This window comes from Mustela nigripes, chromosome 17, assembly GCF_022355385.1.
Source record: "Mustela nigripes isolate SB6536 chromosome 17, MUSNIG.SB6536, whole genome shotgun sequence".
In the NCBI taxonomy this organism is placed as follows: Eukaryota; Metazoa; Chordata; class Mammalia; order Carnivora; family Mustelidae; genus Mustela; species Mustela nigripes.
In genome coordinates, this window is record NC_081573.1 from 1,971,411 (window position 1) to 1,994,427 (window position 23,017).

The 23,017-nt window shown below is 42.5% G+C and overlaps 1 protein-coding gene across 1 annotated transcript; it reads left to right on the forward strand.

The window, feature by feature from the left end:
- Positions 1 to 18,515: 18,515 nt before the first annotated feature.
- On the forward strand, positions 18,516 to 22,633 carry LOC132005839 (zinc finger protein 43-like). Its single transcript, XM_059383353.1, has 2 exons — positions 18,516 to 19,860; positions 22,566 to 22,633. Exons 1-2 carry the CDS (start codon positions 18,516 to 18,518, stop codon positions 22,631 to 22,633), a joined length of 1,413 nt encoding a protein of 470 aa, XP_059239336.1.
- Positions 22,634 to 23,017: the final 384 nt, after the last annotated feature.

Here is a 23,017-nt window from a genome sequence, read left to right on the forward strand (position 1 = left end):
CTGAGCCACCCAGGTGCCCCTGCTGAAACTTTTTATAAGGAATCTCTAGGTTGAACTTTTAGTAGCCTCTCCGGGCCAGAAGCCAAGCCACAGTACTTGCCTTCAGACATGCCTGCAATACCTGTTGATTTGGGCAAACTCCTGAGGTGCCCAAGGTATCTTGAGGCCTTTACTCCTACCAGGGAGTGACATTCTTTACTCACCTGGTGAGGCTGCTGGGAACTCTGTAAGCAAGGTATCAGGCCAACAGTTCCAAAGGGCTTTACGGCTCCAGGTTTTACAAAGTCAACCTTAGTTCCTTTAAGCTGGCCATATCTGAGTCTTTTAAAATATGAGCCTTGGTAAAATAATCAGTGTCCAATGCTTTCCTGTTACAAGGAGAACAGATTCTTATTGAACTTATGCAAATGACTGACTGCCAAGGAAGAACTGATTGAGCCCTTTTGGTTTCAGAGGGTTCAGATAGAAAAGTTGAATGCCTTGATTCATTTACAAATGAACACCTTTACATCTCTATAAGTTAAAGGTAACTTAAGAAAAAGTTTCCCTAGTCTAGAGGAGCAAACATTACAGAACTGGTAATGTTTCTAAAACACGAAGAGACACAACATTACAACCTTTCAGTTTTTCTAGTCCCATGTTACTAATTCTGGTTTAGTCTGAATGTAGCCCTTACTTCTGTAAATCTTTACCCATTTCAGTTCCCAGGATTTTAACATATCAAAGACCTGTATTTGTCCTGGAAGTCTTCCCGTATGGATTTCCTTTAAGGTGGAACTTATCTTACAAGAGAACTAAAACAATTGTAAATGAAAAAACTCAGAACAGATATAGTTAAATATCAAGTGATGACCCTTATCAAGACATTAACATTTTAGGAAAGGTATAGAACCTCTAGAATAATTACAGCATTTACCCAAATGCAAACCCAAGGTTTATCAGTAACTTAGCATATCAAGGAAGCCTTATGAGCTAAAGAGATCTCATTTACAACTCTGGGCAGGCAAAGAGAAAACCATTTACATTTCAATTAACCGAAGAAAACTTTGCCCTCTTAAACAGAGAGAAAACCAGCTTTTCTATACCAGTGTCTTTCCTTTTTTAATTTTTACGTGTGCATCCTTAAGATAGGAGTTTTCTGGGTTTCCTTCCCATTATGAATGAAGTCGCAGACAAAAGGAGGGGGATCTTTCGGATGCTTTCCTGCTCGAGTCCCTCGCGGGAACTTAGGAGCATCTTAGCTAAGGTCTGTCCGTATAAACCCCGGACTAGGCTACTCCTTGGAGTAGATGACCGTTATGTCATATGACGCCTCGCGAAACTCAGGGTGCAGTCCACTCAGACTCCGTAGCCGAAGCGGTGGAACCACACAGACACATTCACACAGTCAGGCACTCCTCAGATTCAAACAGGTTAGACACCTCCCCCCTCCAGGTCTCCCCTTCCATTCTGTAGCAATGGTTCTAGATCAAACAGTGGCCCCAGGCCTGTTTTTCTTTCTTATTTAAACAGGATCAGGGATCTGGTATCTTTTCACCTATTTCCTACTTTTCTACAGAGTTGTTTCCCTTATTTCCATCAGTCTTAATTACACTTAGCAGAATTTTCTACTCTTAGAAATACCTTAACCTCTACTAAAGATTAAATATAAACCAATTGTGAACTGTTACAACAGAATTCTTTAGACGGCAAATTTATCAATTAGTTAAGAACAAAACATGTTTACCAACAGATTTCAAAAGCACAAACCTAGTTCCAGCAACAAGCGCACTAGCATTTCATCCCATTTGGTTGAAGTTTCAGGTTAACAAAGACCTTGAAAGCTACTTTAACAATTACCCATTGAAACTCTGAGACAGACAAACATCATTTTAGTCATCTCTTTGCTAACAGATTTCAACACAGATTTTTTTTTAATTTTTAATTTTTTTTTCATTTTTTCAGCATAACAGTATCATTTTTTCACCACACCCAGTGCTCCATGCAATCTGTGCCCTCTATAATACACAACACCTGGTACCCTGACCTCCCAACCACCGCCCCCCCCCCACTTCAAACCTCTCAGATTGTTTTTCATAGTCCCTAGTCTTTCATGATTCACCTCCCCTTCCAATTTACTCCAACCCCCTTCTCTCTAACTCATGTCCTCCATGCTTTTTGTAATGCTCCACAAATAAATGAAACCTATGATAATTGACTCTTTCTGCTTGACTTATTTCACTCAGCATAATATCTTCCAGTCCCGTCCATGTTGCTACAAAAGTTGGGTATTCGTCCTTTCTGATGGACGCATAATACTCCATAGTGTATATGGACCACATCTTCCTTATCCATTTATCCATTGAAGGGCTTCTTGGTTCTTTCCAGTTTGGCGACCGTGGCCATTGCTGCTATAAACATTGGGGTACAGATGGCCCTTCTTTTCATGACATCTGTATCTTTGGGGTAAATACCCAGGAGTGCAATGGCAGGGTCATAGGGAAGCTCTATTTTTAATTTCTTGAGGAATCTCCACACTGTTCTCCAAAGAGGCTGCACCAACTTGCATTCCCACCAACAGTTTAAGAGGGTTCCCCTTTCTCCACATCCTCTCCAACACATGTTGTTTCCTGTCTTGCTAATGTTGGCCATTCTAACTGGTGTAAGGCAATATCTCAATGTAGTTTTAATTTGAATCTCTCTGATGGCTAGTGATGATGAACATTTTTTCATGGACAGATTTTTTTTGACCTTAAGTAAAAACTCTGGAGTTTCACATTTACTATTGTTAACTCAAAAGACATGTTTGATGAGGGAGCAGGAGGCTGGCTGAGGACAAAGCAAAAGCTGGCGCCTTGCACCCCCTCTTCACCCTTTCCCCTCCATAAGTGTAGCATCCCTCAGGGCTGCCATGAACAATAAGCAAATAGTTAACTTGCAGAGCTCACAATCCTGCTAGACAGGAGTCTCCCTTGGCTTACAAATGTCCTAAATCTCACTAACAAAGACGATTGATAGCAGGATTGTGAGACCCCACCAAAAAGTCTCCCAAAGATCTTAATGTTAATGGCTGGTCTAAAGACAACATTGATCCAGCAGAAAGGGCAAGGCCTCCGGCAGGCCTGGAACATCCTGGCACCTTGTAGGCCCTCTTTAGCATATGAAAACTCCACTGAAACCTCCCTTCCCCTCACCTTCCCCCAACAGCAGGGTACATAACCTGCCATCCCTCACAACCCGGGGCAGCAGCTCTTCCTGCCCACAGGTCCTGTCCCGTGCTTTAATAAACCACCATTTTGCACCAAAGATGTCTCAAGAATTCTTTCTTGGTCATCGGCTCCGGACCTCAGCCCACCAAACCTCACCTAGGTTCTAGAACTTCATCATGTTTATCCTAATCAACCAAACAAGCTTAACTTAGTTCAAATACTGATTTATGTTCCACCTGGACCCACTCCATTTCGAATGTTTACCTGAGGCCCAGGTGGGAAGATCCGGAATGGGGGTGTTAGGCCTAGGAGTGCTCTTCTTGTTTTCCGACAGTGAAAAACAGAAGAAAGTGTCACCAAAAGGCAAAGAAAGGGTTCCCAATTCTAGGGCTAATCAGCTCCAAGAGAGGAGCACACACCTTGCTTTCCCGCCAGCAAGGGGGAGAGGCTAGGCAGTCTCCGTCGGGCCAGAGAGGGCAAGGAATGTCCCCGAAACAAAGTTGTTTCAGCAGCTGCTTGGGAATATTCCTTAAGTCCCTGTCTCGAGTTAGACTAACCCCAGTTGGCTTCAGTTATAGCCATTTGAAAGTCAGAATTCCTCACTCTGTTTGCCCCATTCCTTTAAACACAACAGCACAGCACAGCAGACAACAAAAAGACAAAACAAAGACAACCACAGGCCCAGCAGATCTTATCCAGAACCTGCCACCGGTGGGGACTTTTTATCTTCTGGCCGTCCAGGGGGACTCGAACCCCCTGGCCACCTAGGGGGACTCAAACCCCTGGTGACTACCTGGGGGACTCGAACCCCAAGACCTTAAGTGACCGCCTAGGGGGACTCGAACCCCCTGGTGATCTACCAGTGGAGGAAAGGGGCGTCCCCGCATCCTCTCCAGCCCTGAGGAGCATGGCCACGTCCGGCTTCACCCCAGTGGTCTATACCCGGAGCTCCACCCAGACAGACCAACCGATCGGCGGATCCCACAGAGTAAAATCTGTGAGATCTTACCTCGAGGCTTTTCCCAGAAATTCTGATGCTGGCTCAGTTCTCGTCGTTTAATCCTGGACGGAGCCCCCATATGTTATGGACCCAATAATGGGTCCATGATTAAAGGAGTGAGACTGATACAAAGCGAAGGTCAAGCAAAGCTTTATTTCACACCAAGCATCAAGAATCTAACCCAACGCTTGAAGCCGCACCTCTTACAAGAGAAGGCGACCCTTCATTGCTTTACAGACTAGCTTTTAAGGGCAAAGGCCATGAGGTTGGGCCTGGCCATGCACAGGTGGCCAATGAGATTGTAACACACACAGGAAACTCCACAGTGATGCTAGGTGACCAACTGAGTTACAATTTACCCTAGTAGACATTTGAACCAGCCTATTACACCTTGATTGGAATTGGAACCAAAAAGGCTCCCAAAGGGTGGGCCCCATACTCCTTGGTAACCAGGGAGACAGTATGCATCCCCCCCCCCATCGATGTCTCCACCTGTCCCTGACCCACCTTTGTATCTGGGCTTTGTTACCTGAAGCTGGTTTCTGGGACATGTCTCCAAGTAAATCCCCTGGGGGAAGGGGAGCAGGGACAGTTTCTAAATAGGTCCTTATAGGAAGCAGAGGCAAAATCAAAATTACTCAATTTCCTTACCCACTGACAAGCCCTTGATACAGGCAGAGCGACTCTCCTTTAGGGACTCAACAAACTCCACGTTCAGGCTTTGCTAAGGGCAAAGGGCAATCCTAGCCTGACAATCCTACCCCAACCAGGATCCTGGAAGTCTACTCTAACTATTCCTTGTAAACTTTATCTCTAAATGCTCCAAGATACATGTTGACAATCATTCCCAAGCATACGGCCCACTGACATACATCTAAAGGGTCTCACAACAAAGGTTTTATTACCAATAATGAATAACCTTTTCCCCAATAATACCTAGCTCCTCAAGGTCCTGGAAACCTTGCATCCAAAACTCCTTAGAGACTTACACCATCCCTGACCCCCTCCCAACTGGCGAGTATATAACGAACCACTCCTCACAGCCCCAGGGCAGCAGCTCTTTCTGCCCGAGGTCCTGTCCCTGTGCTTCAATAAACCACCATTTTGCACCAAAAATGTCTAAAGAATCCTTTCTTGGTCATCAGCTCTGCACCTCACACACCAAACCTCACTTATATTCTAAGAACCAGGTTCCTAATCAAAGGGCTGAGAAGAGAGAAGAGGTCTGTGGAGAAGAGAAAGGTTATTTATTAATGCTTCCCACTGAAGCATTAATTGCTTTTATGTTTGTTCAACCTGATGCCTTCCAAGTGGTTTTCATTTCAGTGACCAAGACAGCTGTTGTAAGAAGACTGCATAGTTTACAGTGAGAAACCACTCAGTGTTTTCTGGAATGGCTAAAATAAAGAAAAATGACAACACCCAATTTTCCTGAGAATGCTGAGTTAGAATTCTCATATCGCTGATGGGAAAGTAAAAAGAACATGCAGTGTGGAAGACTGTGTGGCAGGTCCTTATGAACAGAAACACTTACCTACTGAAGGGAAATAGTCACCTGAAAATATGTCTCCTTAGCCTGAACATTATTTTTGGGTCAGTTATTTTGAATCAAGGAAGATAAAGGAAAAACACTGAAATCCTGTGTTTACTTTGAAAGAGACATTTGCATTTATAAGTGTGTAAGCTGTCTCCCTCTGTGTAGCAGAAAGAGGAAGAAGGTGTCAGTCTCCAGAAACTCTGATGGTGGGAAGGCAGGGCTCAACTCTGCTTCCAGCCCCAGCCTTGGTTCCCCTAGTTGGCCAGGTCACCTCCCCAGTTCCCTCCCAGCAGGGTCACCTGTGGAGTTTCAGAAAGAATATTCTCTGCGGGCCTCCCCCTCAGATTCTGTTAGTTGGTTTGGGCGAAAACGACACTGTTGTGTTAATTAAGGGCGCAGGTGATTCTGTGAGCCTGGGTGGGTGGGTGGGTGGCCCGAGGGCTTTTGGTGGTTTTCTGAGAGTAAATTTTCAGCTTTGGTCCGGGAGAGGTGATAAGGTCTGGGAGGGTCGGGTCCCTGCAGCCCGCAGTTCTGATGCTGACGCTGAAGTTGTGAGTGGCAGGGGCAGGGGACCCCTCCCTCCCCCCTCCCTCCCCACAAAGCAGGGGAGGAAAATGCAGAGATGGGTGTCCTCCTGGGAGCACACAGTTTCTGAGCTGCTCCGGACACAAAGGACTGGGAAGTTGGGCCTTTTCTGCATGAGTCCTGCCCGTGGGCGAGCGGTGTGAGGGCAAGAAGCTCTGTTGGTGGATTTCAGGGCATTTTCTCCTGATGCAGCTGTGATTTCCCCACAGATCCCTCGTGAGGACGAAATCTATAGGTGGAGGTGAAGGCAGAAATGGCCGGTTCTCAGGTGAGCCTGGTGTCCCCGCGGAGCCGTGTCCTCTGTTTCTCCACAGACCCTCGCGTTTAGAAGCTGCAGATGCAGATGCCTCTAGTGCGGGTGCTTCTCACTTCTGCGTTCACCTGTTTTTAAGATCTGGTCAGAAGTGTACTCCTGGTTAGATCTTTAGAATGCTTCTCTATGTCTCAGAGCCTTCTGTCCTTTGTCCCCAACCTGGCTAGGGCATCAGCCATTGTCACTTTGAATTAAAGTCTCTCGAGGAGTGACAATACTCCATTGGTGGCAGATCCAGAGGGGAAGGTGTCGAGTCCTAAATTCTTATGGCTGATGAGGTCTGGTCCTGGGATATCAGGGAGGGAAATAATTTCTCATTCGGGCTCATCTGAATTCTCGATCAGTTGTGTGCAGCCGGGGAGGAAGGAAATGCAGATAAGAGCTCGGTGGGTATGAGTCCAGAAAAACTTGGAAACGTCTCATTCTAAGAAAGGGTGTGTGTGTGTCCATCTTTAGCACGTGAGAGAGATATTCTACTAAAATGCACTAGAAGAGGGTGCCTGGGGCCTCAGTCAACTAAGGTTTGACTGTCCATTGCCGCTCAGGTCGGGATCTCAGGGTCCTGGTCTGGTATCCCCGCTTAGGCTCTGTGCCCAGAGGGGAGTCCCTTTAACATTCTTTTTACTCCTCTCCTGCCCTTCCCGACCTCCTCTAAAATATAAGTCTGTCTTGGGGAGTGAGGATGGTTCAGTTAGTTAAGAGTCTGCTTTTTGCCTCAACCTCAGGTCGTTATCCTGGGGACTTAGATCCAGGTTCGTTGGGGTCCCAGGTCGGCAGGGATCCTGCTTCTTCCTCCCCCTCTGTTTTACTCCCTGTTTGTGGTCTCTCTCTTGCTCCTTTTGAAATAAATAGAATACTTTTTTTTTTTCAAAATTTTATTTATTGTGGTACTTGGGTGGCTCAGTGGGTTAAGCCTCTGCTTCCAGCTCTGGTCATGATCTCATTGTCCTGGGGTCCAGCCCCACATCAGGCTCCCAGGTGGGCAGGGATCCTGCTTCTCTCTCTCCTTCTCCTGTTCTGCTACTTGTGTTCTCTCACTTGACTCTTGTTGAAATAAATACAATCTTTGTAAAAAGTTTTATTTGTAAGCAAAAGAGTGAGAGCACAAATAGGGTGTGTTAGGGGCAGAGGTAGAAGGCTCCCCACTGAGTAAAGACACTCCCCCACCACCTCAATGTAGGAGTCCATCCCAGGACCTTGTGTCTTGCCCTGAGTAGAAGGCTGATGCCCTCTGACTGAGCCATCCAGGTGCCCCTATAAACAGAATATTTAAAGAAGATGAAAATTAAAATAAATCTTAAAAATTAAAAGAAAATAAAGGAGTAAACTAAGTATTACTAGCACAGGGACGCTCTGCTGTCTCAGTGTAGTCTACTCTGTCAGTCGTTTGGGGCCCCAGACATGGGTCCTTGATCAGCCTGAAGCCTGTCCCGCACCACTGCCAGAATTCCCTGAGGCAGAACAAAGGCAGTGGAAGTTTCCTGAAGACCAAAGAGATGAGCAGGCAGGACAGCATAGGAGAGCCTGTCTGCAAGGGGTGGGAGGGGGGGGTGGTTGTTCCTTAAAGGGGGAAGGAAGGTGAGGAGTTCTGGGGAATGAGGAACTTGCTCCTTTTTGCTCACTGTACCTGGTTGTCAGAAGCCCATTGATTCTTAGGCTCTTGGGAATTTTGAGGTGGGTCCCCTGCTGTGCCTGTCTGGACTCAGCCAAGGGGACACTGGGACCCTTCCTCCACTCCTTTGCTCAAGCCTCCTTGCCTAAAAGCAGCCTCTACAAATCTTACAGTGATTCAGTTGTTTAGGTATATCTACTGTATTTCCAAAATCAGATTTATATTCTGAATTCCTGTTTTCAGTCCAATGGAAACTCCAGTGATGATGTGTCCTTTGATGTGCATTTGGCACTGATAAACGTTTGTTTCCATTCAGCTGATGGGAACTTCTTTTATTGGCTTGGTGCTGTCTGCCAGATCCTCCCCTGAAATGTTCCTGTTTTCCCTCCTGTCATTTGTAAGGAACATAGGATACTGAGGAATATGAAGGAACTGTCCCATTTCAGGTGTAAACTTCTTTTTTCTGTGTTTCGCTTGCTTGTAGGTTCGTTCTTTCTTTCATTCTTTCTTTTACACATTTTCTCAGTTGTGAGACAGAGCACATGAGTGAGGACAGGGAAAGAAGGAGAAGCAGATTCCCCATTGAGTGGGGAGCCCAACTGAGGGTTCCACCCCAGGAGTCTGGGATCATGACCTGAGCTGAAGGCAGACCCTGAGCAACTGAACTATCTGGTTCCCCCTTGCTTATAGTTTCTGAGGAGGAAAACAAAGTCAAAAGAGGTGTGGATAAAATTCAGTTTCCTTCAGCTTCCAATCTCTTGAAAAATACCTGAGAAAGACAAGAGTGGGACATTCCCCAGGGAACTCACAACTGCCTCAAGGTTAATATTTTGTTGGATGCAAATAGCACCCTTAGCTTGACAGTAGACCTCCAGGATCTTGTAATTCCACTTTATTTTTTTTTAAAGATTTTATTTATTTATTTGTCATAGAGAAGCGAGAGCAAGCACAGGCAGACAGAGTGGCAGGCAGAGGCAGAGGGAGAAGCAGGCTCCCCGCCAAGCAAGAAGCCTGATGTGGGACTCCATCCCAGGATGCTGGGATCATGACCTGAGCCGAAGGCAGCCGCTTAACCAACTGAGCCACTCAGGCGTCCCTGTAATTCCACTTTAACAGATGAAAATTGCTTTGGAAACTAACTTGAACTCTATTCCCCAAATGTAGCTTACCCACCATCCTTCAAGCTTGTGGCTTTCTGATAGATATTTGGAGGGTCTCCTGACTAAAGTGTTAACTAAACAGTGAGTGGCCTCATCAAAACACCAGCTGGGAGGCCCTGAGGGTCCTGGAAACTTGCTTCCAAATTCCTTAGAGCCTCCTGCTATCCCTCACCCCCTCCCCATCTGAACGCATAGAACCAGTCACTGCTCACAACTTTGCTCTTCCCTTGCATTAGGACAAGTGTTTGTACCATGGGTATCTCAACAATCCCTTCATCATTCACTCCATAACCCCAATATTTCACATCAGAAACATGTCTAGAATTGCTTGACCATTGGTTCCTCTCCCATAACCCAACACTTTGCACTGGACAAGGAGGGCTGTCACCTCTGTGTAGTAGATAGAGTTGACTTCTGAGAGTGAAAGGAGTGAAAGTTCTCAACCAGGCAGCACCCTGCCCCATAGGTTTTCTTTCTTCCCATACTCCTATCACGGAGATGAAAAGGTCAGGTCTGGTTCTAGCTGGTGACACTAATTTTCTCTTCATCTTAGGGACCATCTTAGGGGCACAGTTTGTCACTGGTCACTTGGTGACTGTGTTATTTGTTACAGGGACTGCTGACCTTCAGGGATGTGGCCATAGAATTCTCCGAGGAGGAGTGGGGACGCCTGACCCACACTCAGCGGCAACTGTACAGGGATGTGATGTTAGAGAACTATGGACATCTCCATTTCTTGGGTGAGGAAGACTCCTTCCAGGTTTCTAAAGCCCCACACAGGGTTTTGTTCCTTCCTGGGAAGACTGCCTCTTGGGAGATTTCTCTTGGAATGACTGGATTCCAGATCCAGGCAGAAAGGGAAAAAAGTAGGGGTCTGTGGATGGAGAGACAAATCTTCATGATGTTTCCTTTTCAGCGTCAGCTTCTACTTCCTCGAGGTAACATCATGGCTTGTGAAGATGAGTGGCAGTTCTCAACATTGAGTGACATAGAATGGTGCTGCTTACATCTGAAACTGAAATTTACCCTTCTTCTTATGTCTGCTACTTGGAAGTGGAGATCAGGATGTGAACATTGGAAATGCCTCCAGTGTGTTCTAAATGGACTTTTGGGCAACAGCTTTTGGGAAACCATTTTCTAAAATTGTCTAATACTGTCTCTACTCCACTGAACACAAGACTCATGGGAAGTTAGAACCGGCAGCAATAGTCGTTTTCCTTTTTCCTCGTAAACAGGTCTCCTCCTGTCAAAGCCAGACCTGATCATGTTTTTGGAGCAAGAGAAGCAGCTCTGGGATGTGAAGAGAAAGGAGTCCAGAGGCTTCTCTCCAGGTAGGTGGGAAAGAATGAGGCAGATGACAGGGGAGGTCCAAGTCTTAAGGAGGAAGGTAGACCTTAAAATGTGGTTCTGGTAGCTTTCCTTGAATGAAAATCAGTTGGAGACATGCCCAGTTTCCTCTCTCTCTTTCTCTCTCTCTCCCAGAGGGGACATCTGCTCTCCAGCATTATCAAGCTCTTTCATTCTCTAGGGACTCTTTCTTCAGCTCCAGTGATGATCCAGCATATAATCATCATATAATTGGAGGGGAAGGCCTCCTTAATCTCCCTCCATTGCTATGAGGACCCTGGGGAAGTCATCGTATTTCTGAACACCTCTATGCTAAAGTCTTTGTAAATTCTGGTTTTCATCATGAGACAAGTAGGTCAGGGGGTTTGGTGCAGAAATTTCCAGAACACTTGAGACAGATTTCTAATGTTCTCTGGCTTATACTTTCTAATGTTACAGAGGCTTCAGTAACTTCATCAGTTAACAAAGCACCGCCCTAAAATGAGAAAATGTACTGCTTTATTTACCTTCAAATGTTCTTTTTTCTTATTCTTTCTTTCTTTTTCTTTTTTTTTTTTTTTTACATACAGTTATTTCCACTCTGAGTTTGGTTCCTCAGTGGTGAAATAGTGTAATAATGTCTCTCTTTGTTTTTTATATTTCCCACATAACAAATGCTACTGGGGAACTAGCACATTTAGAACTTGAACTTGTAGCCTTTAATAAAGTCTCATTTATTACTTCATTTTTTGATAATTTCATCATGATTCTGTCTTCTGTGAACTTCTTGTGACTTTGTCATATGTGTTTTCACTTTCTGGTTAATTCTATAAGTGATTTAGCTCAATATTTTGTACATCAAATATCCTGATATGACATGTGCATGTGCTTTTTAAGAAGTGAGTTAGACTGTTAGTAAAATTCCCATATATTTTGTTTAAAAATTTTATTTGAGAAACAGAGAGAGAGAAAAAGTGAGTAGGGAAAGGGCAAAAGAAGAGGGAGAAGCAGACTCCCTGCTGAGCAGGGAGTCCAGTGTGGGGCTGGATCCCAGAACCCTGAGCTCATGACCTGAACTGAAGGAAGCTGCTTAACTAATTGAACCCCACGGGTACCCCAAATCCCAATGTTTGGAAAATCATCTTTTCAATACTGTGATGTTATTTCTGGTAAATAAATAATGAACTTTTTCTTCCACATTTCTCAGAATGTATCAGAATTTAACCCCAAATATTAATTTAATATACAGTGTCTCAGCATATTTTTCAACTTTCACAGTGTTTATTTACTGAGAAAAGAAGATGTTGTTTGTTTCCTCTGTCTTACAGAATGAATTACAGGGTTACAATTTGTGCAGGAGGAGGAGTGTATTAATAACCTAGTATTTCTTTCAAGTCTTTTAATTGCTCATAAAATTTTCATTTATAGCATTTTGTGATTGATTTTAATGAGAATTATTTATGATGCTATAGTCCATGAAGACATGCCAATCAAATGCTTGTTTTTCATGGGTACATGGACACAGTTTTAAATTATGGTTATATTGAAGTTTTCCTTTTCTGTCATACATCAATGTTTTATTTAGAATTTCGTGGGTCAAGTTTTGTCTTAGTCTGGTATGGTTATTTCCTAATAATGTGCTGCTTCTGTCTGGCTCATTCCAGAAAATTAGCTAGGTGTAGATTTGGTTTTATCTGTGTATGTTGTTATAGAAAGAGAATTTTTCAGCTCAGTATATTTCAAGACCATCGAAGTATGCCTCAAAAAAGAATGACCTTCATTCTTTTTGCTGATAAATTTTGTGTGTCTTTGTCTTGTGTTTGTATGTCACACATACATACTGTGTGACCCCTACTTTTTGTCTCCTTGGTGAGTGGTCAGTGAATGCTGTACTGTGTCTAGGTGATTTGTTGTCAACATAGAATTCTTTTCACCATGTATTTGTGGGTGAATTTTTATTCTCTCTGCATGAGAGAAAGACTGTTTTGAATTCAAAGTAATTTTCAAACATTTTATACTTCTGTATCATGTTTTGGTATGAAATATGAAAGATAGATTTTACCTGTAATTGTAAGATGAAAACCCATGATATGCCTTGGTACCTTTCTCATTGCCTTTCTCTCTTCTGGGAGTATTTTCCTTGTGGTTACCTTAGAGATTCCTTAAAACAACATTGTTGTAAAACAAACCATTTCAACCTCTGTGTTGGGTACATAGAAGATTCTTTCTCCTGTTTCTATCCCTGCACCCACTTTGTTAACAGTCACACATTCTTTTATGTTGTGTACTTTATGACCTACTTTAATGATTTTTATACCTTTTTTTTTTTTAAAACAATGCTCTGTAGCAGAAATGAACGTGACTGGTATCTCATTACAACACTGCAGGTTGGTGTAATTGTCTACATATTTATTCAGCAGAGAGCTTTGTGTCCTTGTGTGATTACAGTTCCTGGGAAGAATTCCTTTTATTTCTTTGAGAGAATATTCCTTTAATGGTTCTTTTAGTCTGTTTGTCTCCTTGGATAGATCTACTGGTAAACGTAGAGAGGTCTTGTCTTGGGAATGTCTTTATTTCTACATCTGTGGAAAAGAGTTCTGCCTGATAAAGTATTACTGGTGGTAATTTTCGATCTTTCGGTACTTGATTGCATTATGCCGGCCCCATTCTTGTTTGGACTCCTGGGAATCCCACTGTTGCTGTTCTGGGAGCTCTTGCACAAGGTGAAGTACATTTGCCATGCTGTTCTAAAAGTCCATTTTCATTTGTGGTCTTTGATGGATTAACTACAACATGTTATCAGTCCTCCCATTCTTTGTATGTGGTCTGCTGTATATACCATAGTTTTATAAGGAAGTAATTTGAGGAAATTGAACATAAGGCAATCATAGGGAAAAGACATTTACTGTAGTGCACTGGAGTCCTCAAGATAAACTTGTCTGGGTAAGTGGACCATTATTGATGAAAAGCACGTTATTCATTGGTTAACTGTATTTGTTAGTAGATCTGGAAGTATTCAGGGGCAGGTCGATCTCCAGAGAGGGATCAGTATTTTCATTGTGATTCTTTTTTTTTTTCTTTCTTTTTACTGTATTTTATACATGCAGATGGATGTCCAAACAAAACCAGAGTAGCGGGGCACCAGGGTGGCTGAGTGAATTGAGACTCTGCCTTCAGCTCAGGGTAGGGTCCCAGGGTCCTGGGATTGAGCTCCACATCAGGCACTTTGCTTGGTGGGGAGCCTGATTCCTCTCTCTCTCTCTCTGCCTGTCTTTCTGCCTACTTGTGATCTCTCTCTCGCTCTATCAAATAAAGTTTTAAAAATCTTTAAAAAAAATAAAAAAAGAGAAAGGCAGAATGGCAAAACTTTCATCAGATAAACTAGCCTTTTTAAGTTTTGGTAGAGATATCATTTTCTATAGATCGCTTCAATATTTATTGTTTTTCAAATATTCCAGTGAAGGAACATGGATGCATTTCCTAGTTATTCATTCTTTGATTCTTTCACAGTATATTACACTTTTCTTCTTTCTGGTTTGACCTCTACCATTATATTAAATTGGAAGAAATTTTTGCGGGGAGGGGGTTTGCTCAAAATGTATGATGTGTCTGTTTTGGGAATTGTTCCTTGTTGTGTAAAAACAAAACTAATTTTTATGTGTTGGTTTGTGTACCAGTTTTATAAAATCCCTATGAGTTTCAACAGGATTAAAACCATAAGCATTGGGCACCCGGGTGGCTCAGTTGGTTAAGCAACTGCCTTCAGCTCAGGTCATGATCCCAGGGTCCTGGGATCGAGTCACGCATCGGGCTCTCTGCTCCATGGGGAGTCAGCTCCCTCTGACCTTCTCCCCTTTCATGCTCTCTCTCAGTGTCTCTTCTCTCGAATAAATAAATAAAATCTTAAAAGAAAATAAATAAGGATTCCCAGGAGAAGCAATGGCCATGGAGCAGGAGGATTCTAGACTCATGTGTCCTGTCATGAGTGCCACTAGGCAACTGTCAGGTCATCCTAAATGACCAGACATTGGGCTGAGGAGTGACAGGACAGACTCCCAAGTGAAAGAAGAGAGAGGCCACATGGAAGATGGCAGATAATGTGGAGACATGGTTTAGGGAGGAGAGGAGTATAGCACTGTGGAGGGCAGGGAGCCCCAGCTGTGTACTAGGTGTCATGACAGAGGAGCACTCAGGGGATGCCTAAGGAGGTTTCCCAAAGCCATTGGCTTGGAAAGGGAAAAGGGCTGAATTTCATGAGTTCCTGGAGTCAGCATATCTTAAAGCCTGGAGGTTTAATGATCAGCAGGTTTGGATGGGATAGAACCAGGAGAGCACTGGGGTGCTCCCAGACAGAAGGTTGGTAAACAACCTGGAGGCACCGAGTTTAGAAACAGTCATCTGAAGAACACCTGGGGTGCACAGTGGGGAGAGTATTCAGTAGTCTAGGAGCACATTCCTGAGAGGAAACATTCAGTGACATGTGGCTTCCAAAATATGGGATCCCTCTCCTGTCCTGTAGATAAAACAGAGCCCCACTCAGTGGGGACACTGACTGGCTGCCTTGCTTACAACAGTCCCCACCCCATGTGATCTGAGGGGCCTGTCCTCAGTGAGGCTTCCCTCAGGCTCAGCAAGGTCAGCCCCTGCCCACATCACATCTCCTGAGCAGAGATTCTGCAGGTTTGCAGTCCCGGTGGAGTTGATGTCAGGTCTCATTTCACAATCCGAGCAGAGATCACCTAGTCCAAACTGGCCACATTCAGGCCAGGGACCAAACACTGCCCGGAGCAGGCAAGGAGAGCCCCTGCAGACCACTGTTCTAAAGGATACAGCAGGACACATCACTGACTTTATTCTAATGGACCGAGGAAGGTAGAGAGTTAGACAAATGCCAAGATGAAAGAATTTATCCCAAAGAAAAAAATTAGACCAGGGCAGAAGATACAAGGGAAACAGATAGCAGTAACCGTAGAATTTAAGTCAACAATCAGACGGATATTCAAAAGGTTGAGAAAAGGATAGTGAGAACTTTACCACAGAGGTAAGAGTTTAAAAAATAATTGGGTGCTTGGTGGCTCACTTGGGGAAGCCACTGACTCCTGATTTCTGCTGAGATCTTGATCTCAGGGTCCTGGGATCGAGCCCCACATCAGGCTCATTACTCAGCAGGGAGCCTGCTTCCCCCTCTCTCTCTGCCTGCTTCTCTGCTTACTTGTGAACTCTCTGTCAAATAAATAAAGGAAATATTTTTTAAAAAATTATAAAAATCAGACATAGATGAACAATGCAGTAAGCGAGAATAGAAACAGGTTTGATGTAAGGGTATGCTGGAAGCAGAAGAATGACTTTGTCATATGGAAGGGAAAATATAAAAATACAGAGTCTGAACAAAACCGGAGGGAGAACAATCATGCATCACAGGATTTATTTAGGAAACTCATTGACCCCATCAATAATAGCAAAATTCCTAGGTCTTGGGCTTTTCTGTGCTGGTAGAGTTTTGATTCCAAATTCAACGTTCATACTTTCTATTGATCTAAGGAGATTTCCCTTTTCTTTGGTTCTTGTTTAGTAAATAAGTCTTTATAATTTGTCCATTTTTAGGAATTCTCTAGTTGTTTTTTTTTTCTTCATAAATTAACCCATTAATTATTATATTGGTTTATGGAGCTTACACATTGCCAGTTTTATTTATTTTATTGATTGAAAGGGGCATTATTTTCTGTGTTCCATTAGTGTTCATCTTGTATTTTATTTATTTCAGATTTTTCTTTATTTTGTTTCTCTACTTTCATCCTAGTTTCTTCCTTTTTTAGTTCTTCTGGTGGAAATTAAGTTGTTGTTTTTTTTTTTACAACATTTTTCTTAACTTTGTATTGTATAACATGAAGAAATTGGGAAATGGAAAAACTGGCAGAAATAAACAATACAAAAAATGACCAAAACAGTAAATAAAATTAAAATGATGATTTTTAGGGATTTTTTTTTTACGATTTTATTTATTTATTTGACAGACAGACATCACACGTAGGCAGAGAGGCAGGTAGAGAGGATGAAGCAGGCTCCCCAGTGAGCTGAGCGCCCTATGTGGGGCTCCATCCCAGGTCCTGATCCCAGGACCCTGATCATGACCTGAGCCCAAGGCAGACACTTAATCGGCCTGATTTTTAGGGTCTATAATCATGTCATGTGTGAACAGAGAGAGTTTTACTGTTTCTTCTTCAGTTTATATTCCTTTACTCTATTTTTGGTTGCATAATTGTTCTGGCCAGAGTGTCCAGTACTATACTCAACGGCAGTGGTGGGGTCACTTCATTACCTGCTGATCATAAAGGAGAAGCTTGCAGACTGTCCCTACTGAATAGGTTAATTTGCAGCTTTTCATACATCTGTGGCGTTCATAAGGTTGAATAGGTTTCCTTCTTTCTCTGCTTTGTTTATAACATGACATGTCCAGTGTGCCCATATTTGTATTCTGCCTCACTTAATATGATCATGTCTTTTTTTTTTAAGAGTTTATTTATTTAAATGACAGAGATCACAAGTAGGCAGAGAGAGGAGGAAGCAGGCTTCTTGCTGAGCAGAAAGCCAGATGCAGGGCTTGATCCCAGGACCCCGGGATCATGAACTGAGCCAGAGGTAGAGGCCTTAGCCCACTGAGCCACCCAGGCACCCCAATCATGTCATTTTTTATCTTCATTCTGTTATTGTGAAGTCTTCAATTTACAGTTTTCTATATGTTGGAGGGCCCTTAATTCCTGGACTGTTTCCCACTTGGTGATCTTTTGTAAAAAGGGAAAATGTGCTGTTGATTCAGATTGCTATTTATTGTGGGCTTTGAATGAATATTCCTCATAGGCAGTAGTTTGTAAACTTTGTAGTGTCTTTGTCTGGCTTGCATGAGCTGGTAATGCTGGTGCCACAGAGAGAGTGTTCTGCTAGTTTCCCTGATCATCACTCCTTGGAAATGTTTGAGGAGATTTGCAGTCCTTTCTCCTTCAGTGTCTGTTTGAATATCCAGTGAATTCATCTGGCACACAATTTTTGTTTGTTGGATTTTTTCCTTTATTCCTCTATCATTCGGCTTCATGGTTGCAGATCAGTTGAGATTTTTTTGACTTTTCTGAAAGAGGGAGTGGAAATTGGTTATACCTTTTTTTGAAATGTACACTTGTTTTTTAGTATCAATTTGTGGGAAATGATTATCCATTGTTGCCTTTTATAATTACTTTGATTCCTACAGTCAGTTAAACTGTGTCTGCTTTCACTTCTTCACCAGTCATTTTAGTCCGTTTTTTTCTCTGTTATTCTTAATTTACTTCTTGGTCTGCCAGTGTTCATCTTTTCTGACAAACAGCTCATCCTGTGGTTGATACCTTCCTATTTTTCACTGCACTCTATTTGGTTCAGTTCAGTTTTATGTTTCAGTATCCATTGTTCTGCTAGTTTTGATCTCATGTGACCCTTTTTCTGATTGTTAGAGATACAGGAAAGTGATTTGTGCTACACCATGACCATACTGCAGAATTCTCTATTAGACTCTTTGCTCAGTACGTTCTGTGCCATCTTATGTGTCCATGGAGAAATGAAGTCCTGATGACTCCTTCTCAGCCATTTTTCTGACATTGTCTGATTGACTTGATGCTTTTATATTAGCAGTCATCAGTATATTCTTCTGAATGTAGTAAGTGTAATGGTTTTACTTTTATTTGGTATCTTTCAGCTCTATCTTCACATGATACTCAGAGTTTTCTGCTAAAGTGGAGCACAGAAGGTTCTTTCCAGAAAGTATCAATGCACAGATACAAACATAGTGCTGTTGAGATTTTACACTTAAGCACAGACTGGGACAGTGATGGGGAGAGTAAAGGGCATCAGAGAAATCCCGGACGATACACGCAAACCAAGGCAATTGCCCTTAATGAGAATCTCACTGCCCCAAATGGTGAAGGAAATAAAGTGCTGTGGAAAACCTCGCTTTTTAAGTCAACTGTTTCTGCAGAGCAGTGTGTTTCTTTCAGCACAAGCTCCAATCAAATATTCAATCATAGCGATTTGTGGACAGACTGTTCGGAACATCTGGAAAGTAACATCGCCCAAGCTGAAAATAATTTGAGCCATTTGGAAGATAAGATTGGCCTGAACTTTCAGTCAAGTATTTCTGATCATCAGAGATTTAGAAATGAAGAAGAAAGTGCTCAGTGGGATCCATACGAGACAGGTTTCACCGAGGAGTCCACCCTGCAGAATGACCAGAGGGTTTCCACTGGAGTCAGAATTGCTCAATGCACTGAATCTCAGAAAACATTGAACCAGGGCTCCAGTGTTCACAGATGTCTCAGGGCTAGGTTTGCAGAGAACCATCATGAATGTGATAAATATGGGGAAGGCTTTCATTCAAACTCTAACCTGAGTATACATAACAGTGTACTTTTGGGAGACAATCCTTATAAAGATAATGAATGTGGGAAATCATGTAACCAGTCCTCCAGTGTTGGTGATCATCAGAGAATTCACGAGGGAAAAAATGCATTCAGTTCTAATAAACAAGGGACCATGTTTACTCAGTCAGTAAGTCTAAAAAGAAATGACATAGTTCCTAGGGGAATAGGAACTTACATCTTTAAGGAATGTGGTAAATCCTTTGACTGCCAATCAACACTGTCTCAACATCAGCGAATGCGTACTAGAGGAAAAGTATACAAATGTGAAGAAGGTGGTCAAACCTTTAAGGACTGTTCATCAATAAATGGACATTTGCAGATCTGTACTGGAGAGGAAAATTACAAGTGTAATGAAAGTGCCAAAGTCTTTAAATCACACTCAAAACTTACTGAACATCATAGAATTCATAGTGGAGAAAAACCTTACCGGTGTCAGGAATGTGGCAAGACCTTTAAGAATAATTCACACCTCAGTCGACACAGCAGAACTCATGCTAGAGCAAAACGCTATAAATATCAAGAATGTGGGAAGGCCATTAATGGGAGCTCAAGGCTTACTCAACATCAGAAAATTCATATTGGAAAAAAACCTTACCAATGTCAAGAATGTGGCAAAGTCTTTAACCACAGGTCACCCTTTATTCGACATCACAGAAGTCACACTGGAGAGAAACGTTACCAATGTCAAGAATGTGGTAAGGCCTTTATTGACAGTGGTGCCCTTGTTCGACATCACAGAATTCATACTGGAGAGAAACCTTACCAATGTCAAGAATGTGGCAAGGCCTTTAACGTGCACTCACACCTCACTCGACATAACAGAACTCATACTAAAGCAAAACGCTATTAATATCAAGAATGTGGGAAGGCTATTAACTGAAGCTCAAGCCTTACTCAACATCAGAGAATTCATATTGGAGAAAAACCTCACCAATGTCAAGAATGTGGCAAGGCCTTTAACCACAGGTCACCCCTTAATTCGACATCACAGAATTCACACTGGAGAGAAACATTACCAATGTCAGGAATGTGGCAAGACCTTTGTTGACAGCAGGACCCTTACTCGACATCACAGAATTCATACTGGAGAAAAACCTTACCAATGTGAAGAATGTGGCAAGGCCATTACCCATCCTTCACAACTTACTTGACATCACAGAATTCATATTAGAGAGAAACTTTATGTCCAGAATGTGGCAAAGCCTTTAATGAAAGCCCAACCTTTACTCAACATCACAGAATTCATACTGGAGATAAACCTTAATATCATGAATGTGGCAAGCGCGTTAACCATAGCTCAGCCCTTATTCAATATCACAGAATTCATACTTGAGGGAAACCACATCAATATCACAAATTTTCAAAACCTTTATAATCACTCAATCCTCACTAATTATCATCAAAATTCATACTAGATAGAAAGCTTACCAGTGTACACAATGCAATAAAAGGAGCACCTGTGTGGCTCAGTCGGTTAGGGTGCTCACTCCTGCTCAGGTTATGATCCCAGGGTCCTGGGACCAAGCTCCTCATTGGACTCCCTGCTCAGCAGGCAGCATGCTTCTCCCTCTCCTCCTGCCTGACCCTCCTCACTACTTGTGCTCTCTCTCCATCTCTCTGTCAAATAAATAAAATCGTGATGAAAGAAAGAAAAAATTGTGAGAAAAATCGGTTAAGGAGTGCTCACCCATTCATGCCTATGAGAGAATTTATATCAGATGATAACTTCAGAAATAGAACCAGTGTGGCAAGGTCTTTGTCAAGCATGCACGCCTTCTAAACAGAGAATTCATACTGGAAAGACAACGGATGGATAATGTGGCCAAACCTCTAGCAGGCACACAATCCTTACTGCACGTCACAGAATTTACACTGCAGAGAAAATTATGAATGTAATGAATGTGAGAGAGTGCCTAAGGACAGCTCTCTCCTCACTCTGTATCGGAGATTTCATACAGGAGAGTAAGTGTACAAATACTAAGAATGGGGATGCCTGGGTGGCGCAGTGGGTTAAAGCCTCTGCCTTCGGCTCAGGACATGATCTCAGGGTCATGGGATCAAGTCCCACATCGGGCCCTCTGCTCTGTGGTGAGCCTGCTTCCTCCTCTCTCCCTCTCTGCCTGCCTCTCTGCCTATTAGTGATCTCTGTCTGTAGAATAAATTTTAAAAATATGAAAAAAAAATAAGAATGTGTCTGCCTTGTCAGTTGGGACTCCCAACTTAACATTGTAGTTTTTTATAGGAGTAAAAGTGTGAAATTTAAAGCACATAGCCAAGCCTATAACTGGAATTCAATGCTTACTCAGTATCTCAAAATGCATATTAGCTTCAAACCCTTGGAACATCATGAATGTGGAAAGACCTTCATTTTGGTATACATTTGGAGTAAACACCAGACAGTGCGTTATAAAAGTAAATTGAAAAATAGCAATGCTTTAAAACTAACTAAACATCAAATGCCAATAAATGTTACAGAGATCAAGCCAATGGAATACATTATTCAGTCTATTCAGAAATTAGTCTGTATGAAAATAGTCATATAAAAAGAAATCAAACACTTAGAAAAATGTATGTGGTATTCTGTTGAATGGATTAGCGGATGAACTTTCACATATGTATGAGGGATTTCAATATTTTTAAAAATTTCTTACATTGACCATATTTGAGATTTGTGACTAAGAATTATTAATGCGTTTTCCCCTGAAATCACTCCAGAAAATTTCTCTTTTCCCTTGGGTGTGTAAGACCATGTTGTTGATTCTTGCTACGTTGAAGATACTAGATGTCCTGCTCCATTAAGTAGGACTCATGCGTACCTAATTTTTCATGGAAGAGGACCGTGTGATATATAACATAGAAAGTACATCTCAGTGGAGATGGTGCTTACGGTTGATAACACTGGTGTTAAGATTCCATGCGATAGGTGTTCAGAGCACACACTTCTGCATGTATTGACACTAAAGAACTCCCTCAATATTAGAAATAGGAGGTTTTCCTAATTGTTCTTTAAGGAAAAAGAGGTAGCCGACCAGTAAACTACTAATGTACCTTCCTACATGCAATCGTTAGAGTATGACTTGATGTGCTTAAATGAGGAAATCCTGACATGACTGAAAGAGGGTAGCTAACTCTTTCCTACAATGCCATACTATTGAGCATACACATTTCTAAGGAGTGTATCTCTGTTGTGAAATTTTTGGAAATAGGTACTACCACATCCTTCTTGCAACACTTGAATGCTTTTGCACATGCGTATTTTGTATTTCGAATGGTGACAGTAGAGTGGATTTGAAAAACATAACTTAGTGTATGTGTGAACATAATACATTTTCATTAATAAAACACTTTTTCTTAACATGGATATGGGTGTGTTGTGAATGATGTGTTATCCTCCGTTTAGTGTTCATCTATCTCTTTGAGGGTTGTAGGGTGCTGATCAAGTCGATCACCTGTTTGATACTGGAGTAGAACAATAAACCTAGGAATCCATTCTGTCGTCTGAAGGTTTAAGGCATATGTGATTATTTTCCCCTTAGTCTATGCTGTGATTTTCTCCTCTTTGTGAATAATATTACAGTGGATGTATTACCGATGGATGTAACATAGAGATATTGTTGGTGTTTTAGCTCACGTGCTCCATGATACTGCTACTTGGCATTGATTTTGTGTAGCCAGCAGTTTTGCAGGGCCCTTGCACTAACAGGAGCCCTTTTCACTAGTGCATTCCCCAGTCAGCATACTTCAGGTTGACAAGTTAGCAGAACATCTCATGACATCTGCACTCTGTCCTTGTAAGCCACCATCTCTCCTTTCTCCCAGTGCTTTCCTTCCCAGAGAAGACTCCCTCTCCCA

Coding starts and splice junctions, on each gene's coding strand:
- LOC132005839 (XM_059383353.1), top strand. CDS start 18,516: ATGCACAGATACAAACATAGTGCTGTTGAGATTTTACACTTAAGCACA. Junction 19,861..22,565: donor TTACCAATGTCAAGAATGTG/GTAAGGCCTTTA, acceptor TCCTCCGTTTAG/TGTTCATCTATCTCTTTGAG.